Source organism: Culex pipiens, chromosome 3 (assembly GCF_016801865.2).
Source record: "Culex pipiens pallens isolate TS chromosome 3, TS_CPP_V2, whole genome shotgun sequence".
NCBI classification, from domain to species: domain Eukaryota; kingdom Metazoa; phylum Arthropoda; class Insecta; order Diptera; family Culicidae; genus Culex; species Culex pipiens.
In genome coordinates, this window is record NC_068939.1 from 79,390,355 (window position 1) to 79,410,020 (window position 19,666).

Genomic DNA, 19,666 nt, shown 5'->3' on the forward strand with positions numbered 1-19,666 from the left:
AAATCACACGTAAAATCATGTTTTTAAGTATATGTTGTTGCAAATTTACATCAAATTGCATTTAAGTTTATATGTTTAATGACGTGCAAAAGTGTTACAACATAAATGATGTAACGTTCGGAAATATTTTTTTGTGTGTAGAATTAAACGGATTGAAAATGTTCATTTTTTCTCAATTCGTTTTGTTAACAACTTGCCCGTTTCATTCATAACCGACAATACCACATCTATGAATTAAAGGGGGAGACGCAAGCTGTGGCAAAATACAGCGTGAGTTCCACCCATCCCATTCAGTGAGTGTTGGCCATTCGCTGACTTTACATCACCATTCTGACCTGCTTCACAGGCCCCGTCCCGAGATTTGTACTTCTGTTTTACCCAAACATACATTTGCAGGGAGACGAAGCCTGGGAGCGAGAATTTTGCTAGTGAAAAACGACCTAATCGACACAACATCTGCCTGCGTTCTTTGTGCAAATTGCCGTAAGTATCGCGGATTCGGAAGCTGGTTGATGATGACTTGGTCGACGATGAGGACGTATTGGCACTGCGGGGAAATCCAAGAAATGTTTTTATTTACGCTAAATCCAATGCCTTTGTTGGCGGCCAAGGGTGCTATTTGCCACATTTGCAAACCCAGTGCTGGTGACCCCTTTCAATGGCCACAATTCATTGTTTGAGAGCTCTCCGAGAGTCATACGAAAATATTTTGATAAGACCGTGTCGTAGAAGGTCGCACTCTTCGACATCTTTTCCACGAAAACTTACGGTACCTCTGGCGGATAGTGTGTCAAGCTTTCTCCGCCACTTTCCAGCCGTGAATAGATGACATAATCTTGGCCGTAGAAACGTTCACATCTGTTCGAGTTGGAGATGATGGTTAATTGCTGAAATTCGCAAGGCGTAGTGTTTATCAGAACTTGAACGTCCCATGTTGACTGAGTGTTATCAGAGTTGTGTACTACACCAGCAGTCGTCGTCGTTGCGATTCTAGCCTGGTAGTAGTTTTCCCCCTTCTTCTGAATGTATTGAAGTTAGTAGACGGCCGAACTTGGCTGCGAATGCTGGAAGTCCACGTAAGTGTTTGCAAACTTGATTGCCGTGCTGCTGGCCGCGGCCAATTCAGCACAGAGTGCGCTGTATTTGTATCCTATAACTGGATCGTACCGTGGATCATCCCAGCTGAGTTTTGCTTTGATCGTGCTGGGAACAGAAGGTACTGCAATTCAGGTATGTCGCCAGTGAATTATCTAGCGTGTGAAACCCTAATGAATGCGCGTGAAAAGTGGTGGTGATTTTAAAGTTTGATAAGCTGTAGAAATGTTGAAACAAACAACATGTTTATCGAAAAAAAACCGTAATGTGATTCTCGCCACGGTAGCACATTCGATCGGCTTCAATGCTTGCAAGAAAAGAATAGTATTTATGTTCAAGTACTCATAACATTCGAAACTTCATTATTTATTAGAGCTATAGAGATGTAACCTTTGGAGGACCTGGCTCCGGAGTTGGAGTAAAAGTAACAAAATCTTATCAATCTCAATGTCAAGGTAGAAAAGTAAAAAGGTTGTTTAACAAATGGTTTTAAGAGGGACTCTATCAAAGAACAACTACAGACGTTCTGGAGCAAAATTATTTGATAACGATTGTTAAAACATGGCGTAACATTCGCAAAAAAATGTTTTAAAGAAAGTTTATGATTTTTTTTATTATTATGAACTTTCAACAAATACAATAAGAAAATAATGAGAATTCTTACCCCTTTCCAAATAAAGTCTGTAAGGCATTGAAATGTAAAGGTCTGGGAAAACTTAAATTTCATCCAATTCGTTTACTTCAAATAAAAATAATAATATGCATAATTTCTTTTTTAAGAAATGAGAAAATTATTAAGGAAACTAAAAAGCTTTTGGAAAAGATATCAAACCAAAATAACCCAACCGCATAATCACGAAAAAATCGTTTTCTTTTTGATATTGTCGAGCTCGAATATGATCTCAACACCATTCTGAAGTGATTTATAATTTTAAAATCCAAAATGGCGGTGATGAAATACTGTGATACAGTCCACACTTTTTTTCATGGTTTTTTTTTTCAGCGAACAAAGGCATGACCGTAAATTGACATATCTTTCAATTTCATGAAGTTTAATATGTCGGATTATGGGGTTTCTCTCATATTCCGGAAATGTCCCCAAGGGGCCACCGGTAACTGGTTCTAGATTGGCCAGAATGGCTCAGTGAACAACGGCATTACCAAAGATGGACATATCTTTCAATTTCATGGAGTTTGATGTGCAACATGATGGGTTTTCATCAAAAAAGTCAAGTTGGCCGTTCATCGGATTCGGGAACCGGTTCCAGGTTACCCGGAAGTGGCCACTAACACTCCAGAGTGGTTCTGGCAATCGTGTATCATGTTTTAGTAAGTTTTATGGATCAATTTCAACTATTATGAGAGTATTGGTATCACATATATGTGAAAAACAGTAAAACATGAACTTTTCGGATATTCCGGATTTCCGAAACCAGTACGTGCAACCCGGAGCATCCTGATTGGTTGAAATTTGCCGGAGATACAGGTCGTCAAAGTTGGGGTCTCAAAAAGATCCTTTTTCGGTTGTAGCCGATTCCCGGTGGCCACAGTGACCAAATCCGATTTTCCAGGTCGGTTTCGGAAAGGGGACGTTCTAAGCTTTCATTTGTAACCGAAAAAAACCGGAATCGGTCGAAATAGATTTTTGACGATTTTTTAAAGTTTGGGGTCGAAAAGGACCCCAATACCGTAGGAAGGTTAAGTGTGGTTGGTTCAACTTTTCAGCACCAAAAACAGTATTTGAAAGTAGGGAAAAGTAGGCCGGTTCGTTTCTCCCGAAGGACACGAAAAGTTGACAATTTCACAGCGGAATTGCAAAAAAAGATTTTTTGCAATTCCCTCGTGAAACTACTTACATTTCCTGTAATTCTTGAACGACGAAATAGCCTACTTTTCTGTACCAAAAATAACAGAATCGAATAGCAACACTTTTCAAAATAAATGCTGAAAAGCTCTACTTTTCAGCACTTGTTTTGAAAAGTAACACTTTTCAACATTTTTTTGATTTAAACGATTTATTGACAAAATACATGAAAATTCGACTTAAAATTTTACTCGAAATTGCAAAAAATGTTGTATGGAACTCGTTGCATAACTTGATTTTTTCAGCACTCGTCGTATTTATCCAACTCGGTGAACCTCGTTGGATAAATGTACGACTCGTGCTGAAAAATCCTCTTTTTGCAACTTGTTGCAGAAACTACTATTTTGAGTATGAAAATTTGTATAACAAAAAATAATTAAACGGACGACACCTTAATAAAGTTTCTGTGCCAATTCAGTTGAGGATTTGGGGCGCTTTTGAGGTTGAAGTTATTGTCCGTTTCTTTCAAAGGTACACGCCGCGCGGCATTTCAGAATGTGCCGTAGACATTGTTGCCAGCAATTTTCTGCACTTTTGATGCAATAAAAAACACACCTGGCAACAATGCCAGGCGATTCGAAGAAAAATATCAACAAAAACAAAATGCGCAGTATGGAATTTGAAAGCGCGCATTTGCCAAAAGTGCGGCGCGTCGATCCGAGGCTGGTTTGGCGCGTGTCTTTTTCGGGAATACTCGCAATATTTCCATTAAAAAACGTTACCAATAACATTGCAGGGTCAACTCGAATTATTTTGCTGTCCTCGACTTAAAATATGTACATAAAATTCCACTGTATAAACTCATGACAATGTTTCTAATCAGCTTCAAGCTTACAAAAAAAATAGCGTTTCTCCACATATTTTTAACAGTGTTGCCATACAAATTTCAACGCTTAACAATGACCTCTCAACTTAACCTTTTACAGATTTGTTTCAAAATTGTAACAGTTACCTAAATTTCCCAAAGAATCGAACTTAGGCTCAGTGATTTTTCACGCTCAAAAATTGCAATTTTCATTCCAAAATACTAAATTCTACGGAAATTTCGCGGAACGTGAAAAATGTTAAAACAACTTTGCAAAACGTATATTATAAGTAAAGAAAATACTTTTTTATAATTTATCTTATATTATACTTCAATCAACTATAACTTGCTTCAGCAATATTTAAAGTTTTAAATAAACTTCTTTATTTTTATTTCCGTAAGATGATATTTTCTACCGAAAAGAACATTAAAGGGATTTAGTGTGAAATAAGTTAAATTAAATTATTATAAACATTTTAAAATAAGTATGATCTTGCGCATGCTCTTTGTTTTTCTTGACCTTTTTTCTCAACATATTCAATTTATAAAACTTAAAAAGTATTTTCTGATTGGCTTCTATTCTATCTGCTTAACATTCAATTGAATTATAAATCAAAACAAGATTAAAGCGTTGACTTGTCAAAATGATTAATATAACTTTTTTTACGATAATTTGAAAGATTTTTATAAAAAAAGAAGTTAAAAAAATGCTATAGCTTTTCTTCTCCCCCTCTTCAAAAGTTTCTCAAAAATATAAAGATGCAAAAAATTAAATCTGTAATCTTTAAAAAAAATTGTATTAATTATTTAATTTCCAATTTCACCAAGACTATTAACCCCTTTACTGCCCAAATTATTTTTTTCGAAAATATTTATTTTTCCCGTGTTCAGGAGGTCATTTTGAGCAACTTTTGTTCTACGAAAAACTTTAATTCTCTTGTTTTATGTTTTTCTTGTTTCATTTTTAAGTATTTTAATTTGCATTTATCTTGTTTAGTTTATATTTGTTTTTGGAAGTATTTGGCCAACTCTACCACCTTACATAATTACATTTCGCCTATCTAATTTTTTCACGTTTTTGATTGATTGATTGATTTTTTATTTGGTAGGAAAAGCCACCAAAGCAGTAGCACCAAAAACCTACATCGTTTTAATACAATATACAATAAATTTTAGTGTTTACAATTAACTTTTAAATATCCGGTCAAACTCCATTGGTTTCCACCTGTGAAGGAGTTTGGTTGATCCTGGCAAGAGAAATCTGAAATGATATAAAAAAAGTGCATAGATTATGGCGATAAAGGCAAAATTATAGAATAAAGATAATTGTGTCGGAAAACTAACTTTTTAAACTGAGTTTTAGAAGGAAGCAAAAGTGAAAAAAGAAAGAAAAAAAGAAAATAAAAAGATTGGAAAACAAAATAATCTACTATGTAGCAAGAAAATCAAAGGATTTAAGGATATGTTCAATAACAGTGGGTCATTCAAAAAAGAGAGCAATTTGTTTTTAAATATTGATACGCTTTGACAATCACCAAATTTATTCCAAAAATAATTATATAATTGAGCACCTTTGAAAGATATGCATCTTTCGCCGGCTAATGTTGAAATATTGGGTCGGTCTAATAAATTATGGCTTCTGGTAAAGTGTTGATGGTTAGATAATTTGAATTTTGTATTACTGTGAGTTTGTTGATGTAAACATAAATAAATGAAGCAACATGTTTGAATTACGTAAATAGCTCTGACAGGAATGATGTTTTTGTTAATGTTGTACAAATCGGCAGAGTGACTTCGCAGTGGTTTTTTATAAATTATTCTTAAGATTTTACAGTCACTTTTACAGTCACTTTTTCAATTTTTTGCATGTTTTTCACATTTTCTGCTACAGAATGGCACCATCATTATTTGAATTGCAAAAAAATGCGTAGAGGCATAGTCTGGGACACTACAAAAATTACTGCATACTTCTTTTTACTGAAAATATAGGAAATGTTAGTAAAAAATACAGCAAAAGTTGACCCCTAAAAAATTACATTTTTAAAAACATTGGAAAACTCACATAAAACACGTTAAACTTCCAACCCTGAAATTTTCTAAAATTTTAAGAGTTCGTCTTTCCAATGCTTCTGAAAGATTTTTGATCGAAGCCCGTCTAAAGGCGGAGTTAGGTTGTAGAGGGTTAAACCAAATCATCAAAGATCGTGAAAATTTTGTGAGATTTTAAACAAATCATAAAATCAATTAAATTTCACGGAATGTCACGGAAATTTCCAAATTTTAAAATTTCACGCTGCCGTGAAATCGTGAAAATTCACTAACCCTAGAAATAAGTATTGGCCCCAAGTTTTTTTTTTAATTTCATATCAGCCTTGTTAAATCATGTTTAAAAGCCAAAAAATAATAAATAAAATCAACGGTGGTAAAATTTGTAAAATCGAACATTTGAAAGATTTTTTTTGTTGGTCTCCGAAAACTAAAATTTAAATTTAGATTAGCAGTAAATTTGTTTATCATTTCAGGTACTCTATTGAAGCTAGCCTTTTTTCCTGTTTGAAACGTAGCTGCAATCAGCCACATCATCACCATGAGTGACGAATTTGATGGATGTGAGTGCATCTGGAGCCACGAGATTGCGATGCGTCGGCTGTTGTCGCTGGTACGTTTGTTTGCTGTTGATTCAATTTCAGCAACTTTTACAATAACTTGCTATTTTTTATGTTTCAACAGCTTCGCAATGGCCAATCTTACTGCACAGACAACGAGTGCATCGATTGTAAGTAATCCACATAAATTTCCTGAAATTTTTAAAAAAATAGTTTTTTTCAAATCTTATTTCAGTGCCCAACGGTCCGAACCAGGGCGTCGGAGACAATTTCTTCATGATGATGATTTTCATGATTTTCGCTGTGATATTGTACGTGATGCGACCGGCGTCCCTTCGCCGACGGAACGATCTGAACAAGCCGCTGCCGCCATCGAACGATGTAAGAGCGCCCTTTCATGCTAAAATTTGTATAGTTTCAAAATATTTACTTTTACTTTTTTTCAGGGTCCCAACGACGGATCTCCACCACCGGCAGTCAATTGATGCGTTAACGCTGTAAAGTTCGGTAGTTTTTGCTCCGCTCAAAATTGTAATCAAACTTTTCCACAAAAGTGACCCTTCCTCGGTCCATTTTAATGCAATTTTATAAAATGTCCAGTGTTTTTTTAATATTCTAATAGTGAATTTGGCAGCACACAAAGTACAGCAAAAACTGCGGAACTTCAACGCGATTCTGTCTTTCATTCCTACTTGGTCTTCTAATTGATATGTTTAACGGAAATGCAACACCAAGTTCAGCAATCAATTTATGGCAATTTGTTATCCAATGGTGCACTAACTTTTTGTTTGTGTGATGCTTCAGAAAGTTTCTTTCAATTCCTTTTATTTGTATAATCTTACATAGATCTTATAAAACCAATCATATGAAAAGCACATGGTGAAAGACACACTTTACCAATAATAATTATCTTTTTTTTTTACAAATCCAAAACACGCAAATCTACAACTTCCGACTGGAATCTATGGAGCAAATATTATTACTATTCTATCGTTATTATGTGTATTATTTTATTATATAGCAGTGCTACGAAAAAAAACTACAAAAAATCACACAAATCCACGGGGAGCTAATGGAAAAGACATTTTGAAACATTCTGATCGCGGCGTTTTTGGGAAGAAAATTCCTAAACTCTAAACAAAAATCGGTAGCACGTTTGTATGTTTGCTAGGTCAAACGTTTGTTTCTTTCTGTTCGAAACCCACTTGTATTCCTGACTAAATAAGTAAATTAATTGTAACTTTACAAATCTGACGAAATAAAATCAAACACGTGATAAAAAAGCAAAATTTATTTTTTGAGGTATCACAATTCTAGGAGAAACTAAGTTACTTTGGCCTCTTTTACAAACGGTGGACAATGCACACCTGCGCGTCTGCCGAAAGGCTAAGAAGTGTATTAGAAATCATCCGGGAATTAGAACCAATTTCACCTAAACCAGATTCTCAATACCATGACAACGACCCGATGCTGGCTGCGCCCATCTCCTACGCATACCAGGAGCAAGGATAGGGGATTTGGAAGAAGAAAATTTAAAAAAAATATTCTTCAAATTTCTTCAAACTATGGAAGTTTATGTAAAAAATATATATTTTGCTAATTTATTGACTCATTTTTAGATATTTTTTAATATTTTAAAAATATTTGCAGCGAACTTTGTTATCTGTACAATAATTTAAATATTCAATAACGTCATGATTCGAAATCCTGACACTTAGTAGCATATCATTTTTGTTATAGCGGGCAAAAAATCATGTAAAAAGTTGGAAATGTAGAAATATCATCAGTATGTAGTATAAACAGTCAGTTTTAAGAAAATGCATGCAAAATATGTCTTTTCTAACAATTTTTCATCAGAATTTTAAAATTAAAATGACTTGTTGTGTTTCGAAACCCGGACACTGATAAAAGCTGATTCGAAATCCGGACACTTTTGGTTCGAATTTCGGGATTTTTGACCCCCCTCCCCCCCCCCTTTGTAACAAATCGTAACAGATGAGCCATCCCCCCTACCCCCCCTGTAACGCGTAACGCAAGGTCTTTTTGCAAATTTTTATGAGTGCTTATATGAAAATTTTGCGTTACGTAACAGAATTTTTCAGCACACCCCCCCTCCCCTAATTTTCGTAACATTTCGTAACAGACACCGACACCCCCTCCCCCCCCTAACTGCGTTACGTAATAAAAGAACGCTCCCAGAGTGGCCAAAGCACAGAGTAACCCAGAGTGTCCGAAGAAATGTCATTGATTTTTTTGGCTCCATAATGTTTGCTGGTAGCAGGCGTGCGATGTACCTGCGATGTACCACCAAGTTGAACCAAAAATCAAGAGGCAGTGCGAACTCTGTCTTACTCTGTGGCCAAAGTGTCAATTAGTGTTATCGTATAACCGACGACGTATAACCCTTCCTTGGGCTTATACGAACCCAACGCAACAAAAAGCACCTCGATCCGACGCTCCGTATTGAACTGATTCGCGTTCGAACAAAACCGTTGAAATATATATAGATTTTCCAACTGTTAAGGGTTTTCTCAAGATTATTATTTTTAAAACATGTACTGGGGTAGGCCACACAAGTTCCATGCACTATTTTTAAAAAAAAAGCTTTTTTAACAGTGATTAAACAAATTACGATAAAAATTCTTTGTTATTTCGGGGTAACTTTAATAGTCATAGTTTTTCTTGTTAAAATCAGATTTAAGGTGTTCAAACTTTATTTTTACGTCAAATGTACCATCACTAAGGATGCTAATATAGCTTTCAAAGAAAAAATCAATATTTATATTTATTTGATTAAGTTTAAAGCTTTTTAACTAAACACATATAAATTTAGTAAAAATTTTAAAAAGTTAGAATTTTGCTTTTATTAAGAGCGAGTCCACGAACAGGGCATACCCCTTTGTATGGGACGTCGTTTGTACCTCACCAATCTGCCTGAAATTTTCAGAGGTTGTTTGTACATATAAAACTAGCATCTGGCCAAAATATGAGCACTCTAGGTCAACGGGAAGTGGGGCAAACCGGGACACAAAGTTTAAAGGTTCAAAAACGTCAAAAATCTTAAAAAGGCTATAACTTAGGCAAAATTCAATTAAATTTCAAAATTCAGAACGCATCTGAAAGGGCTCAAAAAATGCAACAAAATGCAGGGTAGAACATCCCGATTGGTTAAATCTAAAGGAAGTTATTGGCATTTTAGTGAAAAAATAGCATAATTTTCAAACTCAAATAAAAAAGTGTTCCATCCAGATATCAACTCGGTTCGACCTGCAGCTTGTAGGGGACATCTGGGACTACCATCTGAGACTGAGAACGCTTTGGGTAAGGCAGTTTAACATATTAAATAGACACTTTTACTTTTGGTGAAGTTTTTGTTTGTAAATTTTTGCTGGGGGGACCCCTAAGATCCCATTTTCTGGTGATAATTTTATCATATTCGTGTTCCTGAGATAATTTCACAATAAAAACATGCATAAAAATGTTTATTTTGATCCATTTTAACCCTTTAAAAAATTAAAGTTAAAAAAAATTATGAAGCTGCTTTTTTTCTGGTGTCACCCAGTATCCTTGGTAGAGCGTCCAATTTCCCGTCCCGGGAAAAAATTTCCCGGGAATTCCCGGGATTTCCCGAAAAAAAAAATTTCCCGTTTCCCGGGAAATTTGTAAATTTCCCGGGAATTCCCGAAATTCAAGCGGAAGTATACATTTTCTGAAATTTTTGGAACCATTTTTTGAAAATGCTCTGATAAAATAATGAATCAACAAACTCAACATGATTTTGTTCAATGAAATGTATTGTTTGGCTTATATATAATTAATCAGATTATCAGAAATTATGATATCAGAATTATTCCTGATCATATCAATTTTTGAAGCAACTGGGAATTGATCTCGCTTAGTGAGTATTAAATTATTACAATTAGTTAGGCTTTTAACAGATTGATGTTATTTCATTTAAACAATATTAACTCCTTACCTCCAAATTAAAATTGAGATTTTTTTACGATTTTGTTTACCATGATCAAATGAGATGAAAATCGAATTTGTGCAAAAAGAATTAATTCAATTGGTTGAATACCTAGTACTAAACAAATTACAATTTGAAGTAAAAAAATTATGGAGCACTGGTGCAACTCCAGGTGTTAGAGAGTTAGATGTGAAAAAATAGAAGACTTTTTGTGGAATGAAGTTAATTTATCGTATAATTTAAATCATGTTGCATAATAATACAACAAAAAAAAAACATTGAAAAATTACTTTCTATTGTTTGTTCTCAAAAAAATGCAAAAATATATAGCTTGCTTCAAATATTTGAAAACATTGGGTTGTTTGGAGTGAAACCAACACTAAAAAGCTTTACCATTTGTTATATCTTGACAGATACATATTTCGTCTACTACTTGCAGACTTCATCAGTGTTCTGTTCTCGACTAAGAACTAAGACTAAGACTCGAGAACAGAACACTAATGAAGTCTGCAAGTAGTAGACGAAATATGTATCTGTCAAGATATAACAAATGGTAAAGCTTTTTAGTGTTGGTTTCACTCCAAACGAAATACGTATCTATCAAGATATTAAAAATATATAGCGGAATTAGAAGGAACAACTCGTCTCTTTGAATTCATAGTAATGCATTCTGCTAAAACGCTCAACCAAACCACAAGAAATTTTATGATTGTGGATTATGGATTCATTTTACTCACAGTTTGAACACATTGATAAAAAATATATCTTATCAAAAACTACCAATATACATTTTCTTGTAGTTGAATGATTTTTTACATGCAGTCAAGCTGTTAATTGATTTTCACACTTATTTAAAACATAAATGTTGATGTCCTATACAATTTTGTTGCATAATATTAATTAAAACCAAAATCATAACAATTTTCAATAAATTTAAAATTTCCCGGGAATTCCCGGGATTTCCCGGGAAATTGGCTGAAAATTTCCCGTTTCCCGGGAAATTTGTAACCCCGGGAAATTGGACGCTCTAATCCTTGGAAACGAGCTTGATTTTCTATAAATGTGAATCGAAGATTTTTTTAACTTTTATTTTTTAAAGGGTTAAAATTGATCAAAATAAACATTTTTATGCATGTTTTTATTGTGAAATTATCTCAGGAACACGAATATGATAAAATTATCACCAGAAAATGGGATCTTAGGGGTCCCCCCAGCAAAAATTTACAAACAAAAACTTCACCAAAAGTAAAAGTGTCTATTTAATATGTTAAACTGCCTTACCCAAAGCGTTCTCAGTCTCAGATGGTAGTCCCAGATGTCCCCTACAAGCTGCAGGTCGAACCGAGTTGATATCTGGATGGAACACTTTTTTTATTTAAGTTTGAAAATTATGCTATTTTTTCACTAAAATGCCAATAACTTCCTTTAGATTTAACCAATCGGGATGTTCTACCCGGCATTTTGTTGCATTTTCTGAGCCCTTTCAGATGCATTCTGAATTTTGAAATTTAATTGAATTTTGCCTAAGTTATAGCCTTTTTAAGATTTTTGACGTTTTTGAACCTTTAAACTTTGTGTCCCGATTTGCCCCACTTTCCGTTGACCTAGAGTGCTCATATTTTGGCCAGATGCTAGTTTTATATGTACAAACAACCTCTGAAAATTTCATGTAGATTGGTGAGGTCGATGCGAGATGGGTATGCTTTGCCCGTGGACTCGCTCTTAATACTTGTTTTGTTTACAAAATTATCAATTAGTATTGCATTTTAAACTTGATTCGAAGCACGAATCAAAAGTTTTCACATTTTATGTGTAATTTGTTCAACTGAAAATCCCTATAAATCTGGAGATATTTTTGAATTATGTTTCAAACACACATAATATTTATTACTTTAAGTAATTTAATTTACTTATAAACTTATTTTACATTCTCCTAGTGGAAAATTGTACAAAGAATTCGGAAATACATTCCGTTTTCAGATTCATAATCATGTTCGTTGAGAAAATCATGACACTTTGAGAAGATTAAAATAATGCTATTCATCAACATTTTCTTAATAATTAATAATCTAATTTTTTCTAATCTTATCTAAACTATAGTTTGTTATGCTATACTGAAACATCATAATTGATGTTTAAAGTTTTTGTCACAACCCCTTCAAAATGGGCTCGATAAATCAGGGGACAAACAACGAGTTTTTCAAAAAAAATTAATGGAAGTTTAAGTGCAATCAACTAAAATCAATTTAAAATCCCTTTTCCTGCGTTAGAATCATTCTTGCATGTTTGAGATGTTTCAAAAATCTTTTATAGTGTAGTGAATTTTGAATGTACAAAACAGAATAATTTATTTTCCATTTTTTTTTATTTTTCGTCAAATCTTACAGGGGGGGGGTCCATAACAGGCAAAAAAACGTTTTTTTCAAATGGCTATTTTTCAGCATAAATGAAAATAATTAATAAAAAAAAATGGCCAGAATAATTCAAATATTGTTCAAAATACTTCAGATTTCATGGTTCTGTACATAAGGGTAACGAAATAGTGCATAAAATATTGAAAACTTGTGAAAATGCTCGTCGGTTCTACTAAGGTGAAATTTCTTTCAATTTTCTAATCAATATTGAAATTTGAAAAGGAAAAAGTTTTCTTTATCAAGTCTAAAAAAATCCTAATTTCCCATTCAGCCGAGTAAATTTTTGTTCCAATTTTTTCCAAGTTCTGTCTCTCGCATCGCGCATCGCGCTGCATAAAAATCTTAGGCACCCCCGCAGTTAGCTTGCAAAATTTATAGCCACCCTGTAAACATTCCGTTATTCAAAGCTCTTTTCAAAAGCTCTCTCTCATCACCTTGGTAACCGTTAGCCGCCGCGCGACGACGCTCGCACTTTCTGTCTCTTTCTCTCATCCGCTCTCATCAGCTGACGGACGCTCCTGTTTTCTCTTTCACTCCTCCCTTTGTCTGCTGTCGCGGCCTGCTGCCGACCAGCGTTCGCCGCGGTCGTCCACTTTGAGTTCATCAAGCAACGATCGAACATCATCTCTCGTCTGGAACTGAGGCCCTTGCTCTGGAAGCAACGCTAAAATTCAGCGAAAAATTACGAAAGTGTAGCAAGAAAACCTGTCGAGAATTTCTTCCAAAGAGGCCTGTACGAAGTAAGCAAAAGGTGAGTTTGATTTGTGGAGGGTTTCTTTTTTTGGTTGGTGGAAAATGGGTTGTTCCTACAAAATGGCGTTTCGGCGTGGCCTGCTTTGTTCTTTGTCCCCAGATCAAAATGGTGTCTGCTGGATTGGACGAAAGCAAGGTGGATTTCGAGCACCTGGAGGAGGAGGAGTGCGGCTCGGATGATTCGGACTCGGCCGAAGTTCCGGCGGGGACGCTGTCGTCCAAGTTTGACCGGACGGACACGTCGATCAACACGCACCCGTTGCCGCATGGACGGTACACGCTGATCGGGATCGACATCGATACGACCGGCCGCCGGCTGATCGACGAGATCGTGCAGATCTCGGCGTACACTCCGGAGCACCAGCACTCGCAGTACGTCATGCCGCTGATGAACCTGAATCCGGCCGCCCGGCAGCGGCACCAGGTTCGCGTCATTACGGTGGGTTTCTTCCGGATGCTGAAGAGCATGCAGACGTACCGGGTGGTGAAGACGAAGACGGAAGTGTCCGCGTTGAACGAGTTCATCACGTGGCTTGAGGAGAGGCTGCGGGAGGATGAGGGATCTGATGGGGTGGTGCTGATCTACCACGAGCAGCGCAAGTTCGTGCCGTACATGGTCATCGAGGCGCTCAAGAAGTACGCCCTGCTGGACCGGTTCACCGCCACGGTCAAGTCGTTCGCGAACGGGTTCAAGCTGGCCGAGCAGAAGTGCACCAAGACGATCAAGTACTTCTCGATCCGGCAGCTGGCGGATCTGGTCATCGGCGAGGACGAGGCCAAGGGCGGATTCGAGGGGAACGCGGCGTATCGGGCCCGGCTCGCGTACCAATTGGCGCGGAAGCTGGCCAACGGTGAGTTTGAAGTGGTGGTCGCCATTTTAGTGTCTATTGTTTGTTCGTGTCCATTGTTGATGGTGGCCTCGTGGTTGGTATTCTGATTTCTATTGTTCTCCTCAACAGAAGGCGCCACCCCTTTGCACAGCACGGACCTGACGGCTCCGGAGACCGACGACGGCAACAAATCGGACACCACCACGGAGGCCGACACCGAGAGCGGTGCCGAAAATCCGAAGCCCCAGCGCAAGAGCTGCGCCAGCAGCGTGGACGAGAACAATAACGAGGTCGTCGCGACCTCGGACGATGAACAAACATCGCAACAGCAGCAGCAGGACCAATCCACCGTCCTCGACAGCTCCGTGACGGTCGAAGTGGACGACGTCACCGGACAGCTGACGACGGTGCCGGAACCGCAGCCCCGCTCCCGGCCCACGACGGAAGCCGAGCGGGAGCAGATGTGCACGGTGCTGTGCGAGCTGGCCTCGCCCATCTCGTGCGAAATCGGCGAACTCGACGAGCAGGAGAAGATCCTGCTGCGCCAGAACTCGCTGCGGCCGGTCTTCCTGCAGTACTTCAAGACGACCATCTACCACAGGCAAGTGTGGACTCGGTCGCGCTGGTAGATCAACGTTAAAACTTCTTCTTTTTTCGCAGAGTTAAGGCTGTAACGTACCGACGAGTGCTGGCCGAGTACGGGCACGACTTTGAGTCGCTGCGGCAAATCTGGACGGAGAGCAAGCGCGAGGGCCTGGAGCAGGTGATTGCGAAGCTCACCGAGCTGAAGGAGGAGGAACGCACCGAGCTGTGCGAGCTGCTCGACTGCCACTACGATCCGGACAAGCAACAGCTGAAGCCGGTCGTGAAGCGCGTGCGACGTCGCACCTCCAGAGGTAACCCCAGAATCCCTCGACGAACCCCCACCGACGATTTCATAACCTCCCTTTCTTCAATCCGCACAGGTCGCCTGTTCTTCGCCAACAAGAACAGCAACACGAACAACAACAACAGCTTCGCGAACAACAGCAACGTCAGCAACAAGGAGAACCGCAAACCCAACGGCGGCCCTGGAGGACGTAACAACAACAACAACAACGCGAACCAGAAGAACTTCAACCAGCAGCAGCAGCAGCAACCGTCCTCGCCGACCGGAAACAAAAAGTTCCGTCAGCGTCAGCCGAGACGTCGTCGCAACAATAACAACAACAACAACAACACCATGGACAAGCAGAATGATCCCAACTTTAACCAGCCACCGATCATTCAGGCTAGCGCCTAAAGTTTGCCAACTTGATAGTTAAGGAGAAAACTCGCCTAATTTGAATTTGATTCCAAGTTTTCCTTTTTTATTAGTAAGCACTGATTAGTAGTTTTTATCAACGCGAGAGAGAGCGCAAATCAGCCATCGGCTGCGATGAGAGAACGAGAGAGAGAGGGAGAAATAAGTACAGGAGTGTAAGAGAGAGTGTTCAGGGATTTTTGATCGAAGATCTTCCTTTCAATTCCGTTTCCTTCTTTTCTACTTTTTTAATTCAAACGTTATCTGCAACACACGGTTTAGACATTAGGGGTGATATTAGTTGATAACTAATGTAATTTTAAAATGTTTATATTTTACCTTTACTCCAAAAATTACATTATTGTAATTCCACACATTTTATTTACACAATTCTCCAGAGCGATTTAGGGGTTAGACGTCGAAAATGCTCTTGAAATTGCTTTTGAATTTATCGCAAAAAAAAAACAGAAACGCGCCCCCTTCCGGTTTCGGGAGGTAAGCTTTTTTGTTGCGGTCCAGCTATTACGGCGAAAAGTTTACGCGAAGAAGAAGAAAAACCTATACACGAAGATTGTAAACATTTGAAATGTAACGGAACCGTTGAGCGCGCGAGAAATGCACACCTGGTTCGGGAAGATTGTGTGCTACGCGTGTCGATAGTTGCCGAAGGTGAAGAAGAAGAAGAACACAATATCTACTAGTTTCATTGTATGAGAGAGAGAGAGATATGGAAACATCCTTGGAATGATTTGAATTTGTTGGTTCCAGCCAAACCGCAAGGCCCCGTCGTCTGCGACGTTCTGGGGACACTTGTTTAACAGCGCAAAATATAGCGAAAGCAAAAAAAAATCTTTGTTTTGTTTTAATCTATGAACTAAAGACTTATCCAACATCAATAATTATTTTAACTTTTAATAGTTTAAGATAAAATTATTTGGTTATTTTTATTAACGATCGCAAAGTTAATCCTATCCATCCGATGGTTATTCCGCGGCGACCAAATGATTGTTCTAAGGCTTCGTGGAATTGCTGACTAGGTATCATCTTGTCCTGTCTTGTCCACCTTTGAAATTTTGAGGTGCTCGAAATCAACTGTTCAGTCTGGACTAGTTTTGTCAAGTGAGTTGTGTCCACGATGTTGGAGTTCAGACGCCGAAGACTAATGAACCAATCTGGCAATTTAACCACAGAGTTCGATAGCCAGCCCTGTACAATGTTCTTGAATACATATACAGGGTCTGGTATGAACTCAAGAGTAAGCTCGGGTGTCACCGGATGTGGCGGCCTTCCTGGCCAATAGATGTGCGACGGACCACATATTCACAGCTCGGCGCGTGACGGAGGAATACTGGAACCAGGGAACTGTATGTCCTGGCTGGCTGGACATTCGAGGGGCAGCAACCGGATAGTCCAGCTTGGCATGGCAGAACAGACCTCCGTCAGATGGGCTGGGAAGAAAACGCCAAAAGTTAGTATTAAGGAAAAGGTGTGAAACAGGAATGCCCGCTCTCCCTCCAAGGATGTTTATCTTCGCCGCTTGAAGCGAAAATTCCCAAAGCTAGGAATTGATCACCACGGCAAGCTTGAGTTACCGCAAAGATAGTAGATTACCGTTACTGCTGGCGTATGTGGACGATCTGCTGGTCATAACGGAGTCATTGCAAGAAATGGATGAGTTGGTTGGAGAGCTGGAGGTGTTGCTGGAAGAGGCAGTTAACTCCTGGTACGCGATCCGTATTCAACCCGGGCGACGGTGGAAGACACTTTTGACATAGGCGTTAGCATAGGCGGCATGAGTGTCAAGTCAAAGCCGTACCTACCTCACTGCATACCTGTCAGCTACGTTGAACAGACCAGTCTCTGTAAAACAACGCTGTCTACAAAGGATTCGAGTTGCAAAGATGCAAAAAAAAAACACCGTGGATAAGGAATGGCGTGAGGCTTGTGTGGGAACAACGGAAATCACTCGCAAGCTGTTGGGACAGAGGATGATAGTTCAGCGTGTGAAATCTGGACATTTCATGTACTTGGGACACATTTCCAGGAGAAACGAAAATCATCTATTGACATATTCTGCCGTGACGTTACAACGGTTTGACGTTAATTTTTCATTCATTTTTTTTTGCTGAAACTCAAAAATTTCAAAGAAAGCACCGCAATATTTATACAGATTCTGAAAATATTAACGTTGAATTTGCGATAAGGATACATTAGACAAAGGGTCAACTCTTCTCAACTCTCTGCTGAAAAAAAAACCTGGATTTGAAGAAAGAGGTCGACAGAACCTGCCTAGTCCCAGAACAATCAGACAGCGAGGAATCATTAGCTAGTAAGTCGAATCAGTCAGAGAGTGAAGAATCTGGACATCTGAATCAGTCGGACAGAACGGAAAGCAGTAACGTGGAGCAGTCGGAGAACGAAGAAGATGGCCAAGAAGGTGGTCCTTTGGAGCATGAAGAAACGGGTGAGTCGGATGATAGCGAGGAGGCCAATCGGATAGAAATCTAGAGATTTTTTTTTTAAAGGTTATTGTGTTTCATATGTTAATAGACCGATTCTTTCGTGACGGGACAACGTTTGAACGCATATGTTTTCAGTTTTTTGCTGATAACTTTAAAATCTGTGGGAATAGGTACCAATAATTATACAAATTTGGAAAGTACAGATTCACTCCAACAAACATTTAAAAACAAAAAGTTTAAGTCAAGTGAAATACAAATGTAGCGTGACGGGACAAAATCGTACAATTGGATCCTTTTGATTTTTATACACAAAGTGAAGAACTCTGCTCTTCTAGTAAGTTTTCGAAAGAACCTTTTTCTACAGTTGTTTCTAAAATTGCTGAAGATTTTACTTCCTGAATCACCCAATTTCGTCAAATTTTGTTGATTTGACAGGTACTTCTTTTCGTGACGGGACAACGCAGATATTTTGCAAAAGAGAATACTCCAAGTACTCAGGGAATGTGCAATCCAAGATGGCGGCCAATATGGCGAAGCTAGAAAATTGAACTTTTTTTCAGGGGTGTAACAGGCAATCAACGGGTCAAATTCAACTAATTTGGGGTTTCTGAACTCGAATATGAGCCATAGAATACTCCAAAATACTCAGGGAATGTGCAATCCAAGATGGCGGCCAATATGGCGAAGTTAGGAAATTTGATTTTTTTTCAGGGGTGTATGAAGCAAACAACGGGTCAAATTTAACTAATTTGGGGTTGCTGAAATCGAATATGAGCCAAAGAATTTTCCGAAATACTCAGGGAATGTGCAATCCAAGATGGCGGCCAATATGGCGAAGCTAAAAAATTGAATTGCATTTCCTGAGTACTTTGAATATCTAAGGCTTATATTCGAGTTCAGCATCCCAAAATTACATTACTGTATAAAAAATTCCAATATTCTAGGTTCGCCATCTTGGCCGCCATCTCAAATTTCACATTTCCCGAATTTTTTGAAGTATTCAAGAGGCCGTATCCGAGTTCAGCGATCCCAAATTAGTTAAATTTGAATAGTTGATTGAACTTAAAAATCCTTTTATGGTGTTTTTTTCAATTCAGCCGCCATATTAGACGCCATCTTGAATATCTCGCTTCCCTTTGAGACTCAGGAAAATCAACAGGCAAATTTGGATTCAGGAGGGTCGATTTAGTCTAGATCGATCAAAAACTGGCCTGTTACACGATTTGTTTCTAGACACGAGAAATGAGCACCTTTTTTTGAATCCGTGCCTTGACCAAAAAATTGGCGTGACGGGACAACGCAAACTTGCGTCAGTCGTAACTCTGGTTCCTTTTGACGAAGAGAATCCAAATTATGATGCAAATCCGATTTCACGAAGCATTGCAAACTAAACAATTGTATTTTTTCGTGACGGGACAACGCTTCGATATACCCCCTTTTTAAATGTCCTGTATAATTTTATACCTACAGAATCTACTTTTGTCAGTAAGAGGGCTTTTCAAAGAGTCCTTTTACTATAAAATTCCGTTTAGAATGATTAAATATCTGCATTCCATCCATTAATTTGAGCAATTATTTGAAAAAATTG

At 38.2% G+C, this 19,666-nt stretch overlaps 2 protein-coding genes across 4 annotated transcripts; both read left to right on the forward strand.

The window, feature by feature from the left end:
- Positions 1-278: 278 nt before the first annotated feature.
- On the forward strand, positions 279-7,659 carry LOC120422646 (small integral membrane protein 14). 3 transcript variants are annotated; one of them, XM_039586149.2, is made up of 5 exons: positions 279-483; positions 6,287-6,423; positions 6,495-6,540; positions 6,606-6,751; positions 6,817-7,659. In XM_039586149.2, exons 2-5 carry the CDS (start codon positions 6,352-6,354, stop codon positions 6,853-6,855), a joined length of 303 nt encoding a protein of 100 aa, XP_039442083.1. In that variant the 5' UTR covers positions 279-483; positions 6,287-6,351; the 3' UTR covers positions 6,856-7,659. The 3 variants fall into 3 exon arrangements, with proteins under 3 accessions (XP_039442083.1, XP_039442084.1, XP_052565506.1); XM_039586150.2 differs by lacking the exon at positions 279-483 and adding an exon at positions 1,083-1,230; XM_052709546.1 differs by lacking the exon at positions 279-483 and adding an exon at positions 1,198-1,216.
- Positions 7,660-13,331: 5,672 nt separating this feature from the next.
- On the forward strand, positions 13,332-15,771 carry LOC120422638 (maternal protein exuperantia). Its single transcript, XM_039586136.2, has 5 exons — positions 13,332-13,502; positions 13,605-14,355; positions 14,464-14,935; positions 14,995-15,230; positions 15,300-15,771. The coding sequence occupies exons 2-5, from the start codon at positions 13,611-13,613 to the stop codon at positions 15,614-15,616; spliced, it is 1,770 nt and encodes a 589-aa protein (XP_039442070.1). The 5' UTR covers positions 13,332-13,502; positions 13,605-13,610; the 3' UTR covers positions 15,617-15,771.
- Positions 15,772-19,666: the final 3,895 nt, after the last annotated feature.